Below are 12,244 nucleotides of genomic sequence, written 5' to 3'. Positions count from 1 at the left end.
GTTATTTACATGTTTTTTTTATTTTTGCCTTTTGTTTTTGTCTTACCTTCTTTCTGGAACCGTCCTTCACCGGACCCAAAACTCATCAAGGTCACCTCCACTCGGCATCTCAAGTCTGCCGATGTACACGGAAAGCCACTGGGCAAACTGGTAACAGCAGAAAAGCCGTCAACATGGAGGTAAGCAGTCAGCTGGTAGCACGGAAAGAAACAGAAGCCATGTGCGGTGTCATAGCACTCCGTAGAGTTAATTTTAAAGACGAAATGCAGCCATACGTACATCTGGCTACTTAATTCGCTATTATTTTCACAATGTGTCATAATTGTCAGATCGGTCATGAGAAGAACAAAATAAACACAGTGCGAACAGCATTTAAAAATGTGTAAACTGATTTATTCAGGCATCAGGCCGTCACAACAACCCTATACAGCTCATCTAACAGAGTATACACTGTCATCGGTTAAACACTCGTTTATAAATAGACTGTACATCTGTAAAATAAATAATTCACTATTGCGTTATTATAAGTCACTTGGTGTTTAAGGTTTCTGTTCCAGCTTTTGAACGGTCTTGCGCTAAGTGCTACAGGTACAAGCGGCGGTCTTGCAGCGGTCGAACGGTGCAAGCTCAACACACTGGCAGCTCCAGTGTCACATCTCTGTCTCTGCCAAAAAGCTCTCACCCAGTCCTGAAGTCATCAGGACCATCTGGGAGCTGGAAGAGTCTGGAAGGGTCAGAAACAACTCGGTAAATGTCTGTAATGTTTGAAGAGCACAGGAAAAGCCTATTCCAGTTCTGAGACTTTGTCTATTATAGATTGTTTCTTTACAGGGATAGTTCACGTTCTCTCATCTCTTATTAATCTCGCAAACCTGTGTGACTTTCTCTCACTCAGATATTCCTGACCGCTCTCCATTCACACTACTGTTCTAATGTTTGTGGTTGTAAGATTTCATTCCATCATTTCACCTTTGGCTCTGATTTATCAGAGGTCGCCACAGAGGAATGAACCAACAACTACTCTAGCATATGTTATTTACAGCGAATGTATTTAATCCACAAGCGCATGTGTTTGGAATGTTGGGGAAACCAGACACCCAGAGGAAACCCACGACAACACGGGGAGGACATGCAAACTCCACATAGAAATGCCAACTGGCCTAGCTGAGAGATTCAAACCAGTGACCTTCTTGCTGTGAGGCGACAGCGCTACCCACTGTGGGTAGCACAATCGCCTCACAGCAAAAGGGTTGCTGGTTCGAGCAAGTCAGTTGGCGTTTCTGTGTGGAGTTTGCATGTTCTCCTCGTGTTCGCGTGAGTTTCCTCCGGGTGCTTCAGTTTTCCCCCCAAGTCCAAAGATATGCGCTATAGGTGAATACGGTGAGCTAAATTGACCGTAGTGTATGGGTGTTTCCCCAGAGATGGGTTGCAGCTGAAAGGGCATCCACTGTGTAAAACATATGCTGGATAAGTTGGCGGTTCATTCTGCTGTGGCGACCCCAGATTAATAAAGGGACTAAGCCGAAAAGAAAATGAAAGAAATGTTTGAGTAAATCTGATAATGAGCCTGATCAAGAGAGATGGAACTGCACCCCTGGATCAGGATAGCAGGAGACAGAAGCAAAGCGATCTCAAGTCAGCCACAAAACATGGCAGAAAGGTAACTGTGGGCTCCTCTTGAGGTTTAGACAGAGTGAGTCATTTTCGCTTGGAAATAGTGAACTGAATATCAGTTTGAATGTCAGTTTGTTTGTTTGTTTGTTTATCTATGGCTGACCGTTAATGTTTTATTGCACAAAATAATTAAAGACCGTTCAGAATTTTGATGCTTGATTTTGCTATAAGCGCTTGGTAACGTCATGTTCCTGGAAAACTGTGTGGTGGACGTTGGTCTAGGTAACTTTTATTACCTGGTTGTGTTCCGGAAATTATACATTTACAAATGGGCTCTATGCACAGCTAGAGTTTCAAAGCCAGTGATTAACTTCCGGTTTCAATTTCACAAGGTTGTTTTTACAGATGTTGTAATGTAATTAAAATCCATTCAGTTAGACTTAAGCATTCATTTAATTGTTCAAGCGTAAAACAAGGTGAAAGACCGTCGTAACCACTAACGCCGTCAGTAGCAACAGGCTAGCGCAGAAATTCTATACTGGGGTAAAATGAACTGTCATGTTTTAAAAATGGATATTATGGATATTAATGCAGTGCTTCTTGTCCGATCTGAGACCCACTTTACATCGTATATCTAAAAGGTAGTGAAGATCGCTGATTTTTGAAGAGATTAGGTCTTAAACGTGACAATTTTGTAATGGAAAGACACTTTGTGTGCATATAGCCCATTAAGCTCTGGGTAGTACCCAATTCAAACGTGAGATTTTGGGGAAACAGATCTAAATTTACAGAACGGTCAGGTCAGGTAAAAAACAGGGCAGGTTGGGCAGCAGGTGAACAAAGACTGAATATACTGCGGGAGCTGTCCGGTGCAAATAAAACCTCACGGGAACGAGACAAAAAAAAAATATTCCCACACAGACCTTTAAAGTAAGCTCCAAATTGACAAAAAAAAAAAAGTACAAAATCACAGAGAAACAAAAGTTTATGCTAATAATAATAAAAAACATTATTGGGGGGATAGTTCACCCAAAACTGAATTTACTCTTGTTCCAAACCTTTATGAGTTTCTGTTCAACTCTAATAGAAGAAACCTGAAAACCTGTAACCATCGACTTTAAAGGGCACCTATGGTGAAAAGTCTACATTTCAAGCAGTTTGGACAGACATGTGTGTAGGTATATTGTATAGATCGTCATATTGGGGTGATATAAACACACCCCATCCTTTATTTTTTATTTTTTCAATTTAACAACATAAAAACGGTGGACCAATTGGAGCGGTTTTGAGACCAACCGCAACTTGATGTAGGAGTGCGGTCCCCCCGCCCACCAATACTGATGACGCATGCATCGTTACATAGCGGCGGTAAAGCTATACAAAGACACAAATGATTTTGTAACTAGCACTCTGACACATTCTGGCACATTAGGAATATTGATTCCTCAACAGTCGTCTCTGCTTGTTCTGTGTCCGAGTCGTACATGTACGGCTGAATGCTGGTCCTCTCACTCATGTTGCTTCTCTCTGTCTGCCTGTCTGCTGCCATACACAAAGTGGAGGAGCTCTTGGCTCCGCCCTCTTGTTATGTTGAGCGGGGAGTCGAAACACACCCCTAAAACAGCGAGCTGTATACACAAACCCAACATGACACTTTTTAACACATTTTAATAAACAAATCTGAACTGTGTTTTGAACTGAACCTAAACTGGCACACAAAGAAGAGCCATAATATTAATATTAAATCTTAAAAAAGGTGTAAACTAGGTGTCCTTTCATAGCATGTAAAACAAATACTACAGACAGGTTACAGGTTTCCAACTTTCATCAGATGATCTTCTTTTGTGTTCAACAGTCGAAAAAGAGGATTGGAACAAGTACAGGGAGAGTAAAAGATGACAGAATTTGCATTTTTTGTGAACTATCCCTTTAATTCAGTCTCGCGCAAGCTCTGAAACAAACTACAGATGCCATTGATTTTATTTAAAGAGCATTGAAGTAATTAGGTGATCAATTTAAGGTACTTTTGTGTCATTTTGGGGCTTCACAACTCACTTTTACTGTATGATAAACTTCCAGAGTCATCTTCAGCTCAGAAAGAAAGTCATACAGGTTTACAGATGACAGAATGATCATTTGCGGCTGAACTATTCCTTTAAAATGTAACTTTGCTAACCTCTATGTCTAATGCCTTCAGGATATACAGGACTCACGACTCGGCCATTAGAATAAACTCAAGTCTCTATTTCATAAGCAGTAAATGATCTCTCCTAAAGAATGCATGGGGAGGAATGTGAATGTCTGTACTTCCCTTTTGGCCCAGCCTTTTAGAAGCAGATACTGCAGGACAGTCACCCACACACACACACGAAAGGAAAGAGAGAGTGTGAGATCTGAACGAGACAGTCTTGAAGCAGAGATATTTGAGGCAGTGTTCAGCCCTTACTGCTGTGCGGGAGCCAGGCGGGTTTCTCTCGGGCCGTCACCGAGCTGCCGCGGGCCTCTCCGTCTTTATCCTCCTCCTCGTCTCCTTCAGAGAGGAGGTCAGAGATCTGCTGCTGGAGCTCGGGGCTGATGTCGTTCTCGGCCAGGACCAGAACACGCAGGCAGGTGGGGTAATTCTCCACCATGTCCAGGAAGATCTACAGAAGTTGCATCCCAGATGACTATACACATACGTGAGTAAGACATTTCCTAAACAACTTTGCCCTCTAGTGGAGATTTATGGAAAAATCCTCCTCAATATTGAGTTTTGAAGAAAACCAAGAAGGTTTGAGAGCTTTAAAAAACAAAACATCTACTTTTTGCTGACGTCATATGTGATTTGTGTTGACCAGCTGTATTTTTTGTCGTCTATGAAGCACAGGTCGCATTTTACAAACCAGGACTACTGAGGAATTATGGCTTAAAGTTGTGCTTAATCCATTATTTTCCTCCACAATGCTATTTTTCAGCAGGAGGTGATAGGAAAGCAAAGATCAAGGTCCCATAATGCAATTCACAACACCATAAATAAACAAAAAAACATTTGTAAATCGCAAAATACAGAAACTTGTAATTAACAGATATTTTTTACAGTGTACACTCACCGGCCACTTTATTAGGTACACCTGTCCAACTGCTCGCTAACGCAAATTTCCAATCAGCCAATCGCATGGCAGCAACTCAGTGGCATGTAGACATGATCAAGACGATCTGTTACAGTTTAAACCGACCATCAGAATGGGGTAGAAAGGTGATTTCAGTGACTTTGAACGTGGCATGGTTGTTGGTGCCAGACGGGCTGATCTGAGTATTTCAGAAACTGCTGATCTACTGGGATTTTCAAGCACAACCATCTCTAGTGTTTGAATGGTCCGAAAAAGAAAAAATATCCAGTGAGTGTCAGTTCTGTTGGCACAAATGCCTTGTTGATGCCAGAGGTCAGAGGACAATGGCCAGACTGGTTCCAGCTGATAGGAAAGCAACAGTAACTCAAATAACTACTCGTTACAACCGAGAGCATCTCTGAACGCAAAACACTTCAACTCATCTTCTGATGGCTACTTCCAGGAGAATAAGGCAACATGTCATAAAGCGCAAATCATCTCAGACTTCTTTCTTGAACATGACAATGAGTTCACAGTACTGAAATGGCCTCCACAATCACCAGAACCCAATCCACTAGAGCACCTTTGGGATGTGGTGGAACGGGAGATTCGCATCATGGATGTGCAGCCGACAAATCTGCAGCAACTGTGTGATGCTATCATGTCAATATGGAGCAAAATCTCTGAGAAATATTTCCAGTGCCTTGTTGAACCTGTGCCATGAAGTATTAAGGCAGTTCTGAAGGCAAAAGGGGGTGTACCTAATAAAGTGGCCGGTGAGTGTATATATAAAATGTGGAAATTAAAGGGCTAAGGGGTATAATTATCATTGCTCTAAACCTGTCCCTAACCTTAACCGACTTGTTAACTGTTTGCAGTACTGCGTGTGTGATATACCTGTGCTGACTGATTGGTGAGGCCGGTTCCCTCCAGGTCCAGAACTTCTAGGGTTCGACTGGATGCCACTGCGACAGCCAACATCCCAGCAATGTGATCCCCTGAAAACACAAACTGAAGGCTCAGAGCGCAATACGCAATCCTGCTGAATTTCACAGTGCAAACTCTGCACTTCTCCAGCAGACAAATGTGGACACTTCATACCCCGGGGAGCAACGGTCAGCAAAATAAATGTCTCTGTATATATACATCATCGACCCCATCCATTATACTTCAGAGAAAGACATGCGGTGCTTGAAAGACTTATCTGTTAAACCAAAGTGTGTTGCTGATTAAAAAGGCTTTAAAGCTGTACAGTAAGCAGAGGTGCAGTTAATGAGAAACAGAACAGAAAACAGAAAATTCTGTCATCCTTTAGACATTCATGTGTTTGTAATGTCTTAACTATTCTAGTTTTTAATAGCAGATGGTGCTCTAGGCTAGTTTTTAACTGCAGATGACGCTCTAGGCTGTCTTTTAACAGCAGATGGCGCTCCAGGTTTGTTTTTTAACAGCAGACGGTGCTCTAGCCTAGTTTTTAACAGCAGACGGCACTCTCTAGGTTAGTTTTTAACAGCAGACAGCGCTCTAGGCTAGTTTTTAACAGCAGACGGCGCTCTAGCCTAGTTTTTAACAGTAGACAGCGCTCTAGTCTAGTTTTTAACAGCAGACGGCGCTCTAGCCTAGTTTTTAACAGCAGACGGTGCTCTAGGCTGGTGCTCTAGGCTAGTTTTTAACAGCAGACGGTGCTCTAGGCTGGTGCTCTAGGCTAGTTTTTAACAGCAGACAGCGCTCTCGAGGTTAGTTTTTAACAGCAGATGGCGCTCTAGGTTAGTTTTTAACAACAGGTGGCGCTTTAGGCTAGTCTTTATCTGCAGACAGCACTCTCTAGGTTAGTTTTTAACAGCAGATGGCGCTCTAGGCTAGTTTTTAACAGCAGACAGCGCTCTAGGCTAGTTTTTAACAACAGATGGCGCTCTAGGCTAGTTTTTAACAGCAGACAGCACTCTCTAGGTTAGTTTTTAACAGCAGATGGCGCTCTAGGCTAGTTTTTAACAGCAGATGGCGCTCTAGGCTAGTTTTTAACAGCAGACAGCACTCTCTGGGTTAGTTTTTAACAGCAGATGGCGCTCTAGGCTAGTTTTTAACAGCAGATGGCGCTCTAGGCTAGTTTTTAACAGCAGACAGCACTCTCTGGGTTAGTTTTTAACAGCAGATGGCGCTCTAGGCTAGTTTTTAACAGCAGACAGCGCTCTAGGCTAGTTTTTAACAACAGATGGCGCTCTAGGCTAGTTTTTAACAGCAGACAGCACTCTCTAGGTTAGTTTTTAACAGCAGATGGCGCTCTAGGCTAGTTTTTAACAGCAAATGGCGCTCTATGCTAGTTTTTAACAGCAGACAGCACTCTCTGGGTTAGTTTTTAACAGCAGATGGCGCTCTAGGTTAGTTTTTAACAGCAGATGGCACTCTAGGCTAGTTTTTAACAGCAGACAGCACTCTCTGGGTTAGTTTTTAACAGCAGATGGCGCTCTAGGTTAGTTTTTAACAGCAGATGGCGCTCTAGGCTAGTTTTTAACAGCAGACAGCACTCTCTGGGTTAGTTTTTAACAGCAGATGGCGCTCTAGGTTAGTTTTTAACAGCAGATGGCGCTCTAGGCTAGTTTTTAACAGCAGACAGCACTCTCTGGGTTAGTTTTTAACAGCAGATGGCGCTCTAGGTTAGTTTTTAACAGCAGACTGCGCTCTAGGCTAAGTCTGTATAATAACAGAAGATGTACTGGCAGTTTATTACAATGTTTTTGTAGTGTAATGTACAACACCAACCCAGACAATATAGCACTGCAAACTATTTGAAATGTTCATAACTCATCACTTTATTTTTTACTTTTCAAGGTTAATTGTTGTAAGAAAGATCAAAATGCAACTCAAAAGCAGAAATAAACAGGACAAAATATGCAAAATACGTAAAAATACTAATTCACGGATATTTTTAACAGTGTGACGGTCTTATTTAATGTTCTCCACAGACATCTATGCCTCAAACCTGCAGAAAGTCACTCACCCAAGGGATTGTAGTCGAGGTTGAGGACCCGTAATTGTGAGCTGTGAGCCGCGGCGATGGCCAGTCGTGCCCAGCCCTGAGAGCTGATGGCAGGGTTGGCACTCAGCGTCAGCTCTTTAAGACCTGTGTAGAAAATTCATGATCCCATAGAAGAGACTTTTAATTCACCGCTCATGCGCTAGATTTACCATAAAATGAATGTTTTCAATGAGGAATTTCAAGTGCAATTCATAGAATCATCTTTAACTTCCTTAGGTCTTAAAAAAAAAAAAACGTACACAACCGTCACATTCACATTTATAAATCAGCATCATATAAACAATGTTACAAAATAAATTCAGTACAATACTACATAATATAATATTCATTCATTTTCCTTTAGTTTAGTCCCTGATTTATCAGGGTTCACCACAGGGGAATGAATCGACAACTTCTCTGGGATATGATTTATGCAGCGGATGCCCTTCCAGCCACAACCCAGTACTGGGAAACACCTATATACTCTCACATTCACACATACACTCACACATGGCTAATTTAGTTAATCCAATTCTCCTATAGCGCATGTGTTTGGACTGTGGGGAAAACCAGAGCACTTAGAGGAAACCCACGCCAACACAGTAAGGCATGGAAACTCCACACAGAAATGCCACATGACCCAGCTGGGAACTGAACCGTGTCATTCTTGCTGTGATTACCTAAAAGAGAGTTCACCCATACATTTAAATTTTACCATCATTTACTAACTCTTCTTTGAGTTCTCAAACAGGTTTTTAAAAAGGGAAGGGGGAGTAAATGGTTGCAGACACAGTTTTTGTGTGTATTATCTCTTTAATTGTGTTTTTTATTTCTTTTATCACTTTATGGGCTCCCGAAACATTTCCAGCATGTTCTGTGCCTTTATTTAGCTTGTTTCAGTATTTTGATGAAGATATTAGAATGTTGGAAACTGGTAACATTGATTTCCATAGCATTTGTTTTTCCTATAGAAGTCAATGGTTACAGGTTTTCAACATTATTCAAAACATCTTCTTTTGAGTTCTCAAACCAGTTTTTAAAAAGGGAAGGGGGAGTAAATGGTTGCAGACACATTTTTTGTGTGAACTATCCCTTTAATTGTGCTTTTTAATTTTTTTGTTTTGTTTTGTTTTGTTTCTTTTATCACTTTTTGGGCTCCTCCGACACATTCCCATCATGTTCTGCAGCATTATTTAGCTTGTTTCGGTATTTTCATGAACATATTAGAATGTTGTAAACTGGTAACATTGATTTCCATAGGATTTGTTTTTCCCATAGAAGTCAATGGTTACAGGTTTCCAACATTATTCAAAATATCTTCTTTTGAGTTCTCAAACAGGTTTTTAAAAAGTGAAGGGTGCTCCCCCGAAACATTTCCATCATGTTCTGTGCCATTATTTAGCTTGTTTCAGTATTTGATTTCCATCGGATTTGTTTTTCTTATAGAAGTCAATGGTTACAGGTTTAAAAAAGTGAAGAGGGAGTAAATGGTGGCTTTTTTTTGTGTGAATTATCCCTTTATTTGGTTTTTTTATTTATATTATACCTGTTTGTCACGTTTTGGGCACCTCCGACACATTCCCGTCATGTTCTGCGCCATTTTCTAGCTTGTTTCATGAAGATATTAGAATGTTGGAAACTGGTAACATTGATTTTCATGGGATTTGTCTTTCCTACTATAGAAGTCAATGGTTACAGATTTCCAACATTATTCAAAATATCTCCTTTTGCATTCTCAAACTGGTTTCTAACTCAAAAAGGTTTTTAAAAAGTGAAGGGGAAGTAAATGGTGGCTTTTTGTGTGAACTATCCCTTTAATTATATTTCTTTTTTGGGGTTTTTTTAATCTGTTTTGGGCTCCTCCGACACATTCCCATCGTGTTCTGCAGCATTTTTTTTTTTAGCTTGTTTCAATATTTTCATAGTGTTTTTCTTAACTTGCAGTGTGTTTGAGCTCTCTGAGCCACCATATAGGGAACAGTGTGTACAGGTGAAGTTTTGCTGTTTTACCTGATTTGGCTCCATCTGGAGGAAGCAGGCCACAGAGGAGACGGATGGCCTCGTCTCCCAGCATGCAATCTCCCAGATCCAAGGACACCAGCGAGGGATGAGTGGACAGAGCTGTGTTCAGGGTGACCAGGCCTGCATCTAAAAGTGGACTGCCGTGGAGGCTGAAAACAGCACAGCAAAAAGTAGACAGACGTAACAAATCTGTGCTACGTTTACATGCCTTCAAGAAAATGTCAATGCTTTCAACACAGCAAGTAGAGTTTTAACTGCGGCTTCTGCTTAACCAAAATAACGGGCACAGCAGCAACTTCAAGAAAACATTTCATTCATTTTTCTTTAGCTTAGTCCCTTTATTCATGATAGGTCACCACAGCGGAATGAACCGCCAACTTATCCTGCATATGGGGTAAAACAGGTGCCCTTTGAATTCTGATTTCACTTTTATTGTCTGAAAGGTTAAAGTCAAGTATAGCATGTGTCTTTTCATTAATAATATCTCTAATAATCATCATCGCAATGTTGTTCACTTGCATCACACACAAGAGGGTCTATTTTTTTATTAATGTATGTATAATTTGACAGCTCTTGGAATTAATATTAATGAAAATAACATTAACATTCTACAAATAAATAATAAATAAACAAGCAAATAATGATGTTGATGATGAAAAACTGAGTTTGAGATTCCTAAAAGACTATTCACAGTGCAGTCTCCGATTACTTAGGAGGATAAAACACTATTCACTGATATTACAATGACGTCATCGTTTCAGAAAGGCTTGAATAAACTCCACCACAAATACATCAAATAAACTTGGTATTTTTGACTAATGAACTATTTCAGATTTATCAAAGTCGGTCTCTGTCACTGACTGCTGTTTATCTGACGTAACACAATGAGAGGCAGATGCGCACATGGGAACGGTGGGCGGGGAGAAGCAGCTCATTTGCATTTAAAGCCACAGGCTACAAAAACAGCTAGTCAGACACCAAAGTGGGCAGATTCTGAAGGCTATAATAAATAATCTGACGGGGATTTTGAGCTGAAACTTTACAGACACATTCTGAAGACACCAAAGACTCATACATCTTGTCAAAGGAGTAAAATATGTGGCCTTTAAATTCTGATTTATATTTTACTGTTTGAAAGCTTAAAGTCAAGCACAGCATGTGTCTTCCTTAGCATCTCTAATAATCATAATCACAATGCTGTTCACTTGAAGATGTATCACCCGCAAGAGGGTCTATTTAGGCATAATTTGGCAGCTTTGGAATGTGAACATCAACATTCTGCAAAAATAAATAAATAAACAAACAAGTAATGATGATGATGAATTTCCTACAAGAGAGATTCCTGGAAGACCATTCACAGTGCAGTCTCCACATTTAATCTGAGAAAGACCACCATGTGCTGATATTACAATGACGTCATCCAGCTCGCTTGAAATTGGATGGCAAAACAACAGTGGCAGGTCTTCAAACTTAGTACGCAATAGTATGCACACTTTAAGTGCGGATTAAAACCCTTTCAAACGGATGGGAATTTAAGAGCATTTTCAGCATATTGACTGATTTCGCTTTTATTGTCTGAAGCTATAAAGTCACTTTTAGCATTTTTTTTTCTTCCATAATTGTCTAAAACACTAAAGTCAATTATAGCATGCATCTATAATTGATATCTATAATAAACTGTTAGTCAGGTAGCCTAAAGCATGCATCTTTTTCTTCCACAATTGTCTAAAAAACTAAAGTCAATGCATGTTTTCTCTTCCACAACTGTCTGAAAGGTCGATTAAAGCATGCACATTTTTTCTTTCAAAATGGTATGAAACGCTAAATTAAATTAAAGCATGTGTATTTTCCACATTAACATGTCTAATAATCATCATTATTTAAATGCAGTTCGTTTGTCGCGTGTGGATGCATCACTCACAAGAGGGTCTGGATGGATCTGTTGGCCTTCAGCGCATCTGCCAGCTGTTTGGTCCGGCCGATGGTGGACACCACGCCGAGGTTGAGGTTGAGCTGGGCCAGAGAGTGCGACTCCGCCACCCCGCGACACACACGACCAAAGTCCCGGTCTGAGAGCTGACAACCGCGCACCGACAGCAGCCGCACGCTGTTCTCCTTCAGGCTGTCGCATATGTCTTTGATTTCAGCACCGGACAGCGCCTCTCCCGTTATCTGAATGGAGCCCGGCAGCATCTCGGTGGTGTCAGGCTCGCCCAGCGCGCATTATGGATCCTGGAGGTCGGATCTGATGTGTCTAATAGTGATGATAATAATCCATCCGACGCCGGAGCTGGAAGGTGTGGTGCTGCTGATGTTGCTACTACGGTGTTTTGCGCTTGCACATGCTGCTGGAGGATCCTAAACGCGTCCCTCTCTTCAATGCATGAATACTGCTGTTGGTCTGCCTCGAAATGTCGCGTTAAATTGCTCTCATCTCATTGCCCAACAGCGGTATTGGTGAAGCAGGTATTACAGGAGGTAATCCGCCTGAAAGCTGATGCGG

At 41.1% G+C, this 12,244-nt stretch overlaps 1 protein-coding gene across 3 annotated transcripts; it reads right to left on the bottom strand.

Moving 5' to 3' along the window:
- Positions 1-371: 371 nt before the first annotated feature.
- lrrc73 (leucine rich repeat containing 73) lies at positions 372-12,244 on the bottom strand. Of its 3 annotated transcripts, none has more exons than XM_005156507.6 (6): positions 11,663-12,244; positions 9,730-9,890; positions 7,702-7,824; positions 5,601-5,701; positions 4,061-4,256; positions 372-3,954 (listed from the first exon to the last, which is right to left on the bottom strand). In XM_005156507.6, exons 1-6 carry the CDS (start codon positions 11,932-11,934, stop codon positions 3,857-3,859), a joined length of 951 nt encoding a protein of 316 aa, XP_005156564.1. In that variant the 5' UTR covers positions 11,935-12,244; the 3' UTR covers positions 372-3,856. The 3 variants fall into 3 exon arrangements, with proteins under 3 accessions (XP_005156564.1, XP_009305345.1, XP_073776643.1); XM_009307070.4 differs by having other exon boundaries at positions 372-724; XM_073920542.1 differs by lacking the exon at positions 11,663-12,244 and adding an exon at positions 10,270-10,274.

Source organism: Danio rerio, chromosome 13 (assembly GCF_049306965.1).
Source record: "Danio rerio strain Tuebingen ecotype United States chromosome 13, GRCz12tu, whole genome shotgun sequence".
NCBI lineage: Eukaryota > Metazoa > Chordata > Actinopteri > Cypriniformes > Danionidae > Danio > Danio rerio.
The sequence above is the reverse complement of the archived record's forward strand: the minus strand, read 5'-3'. Positions and strand labels throughout refer to the sequence as shown.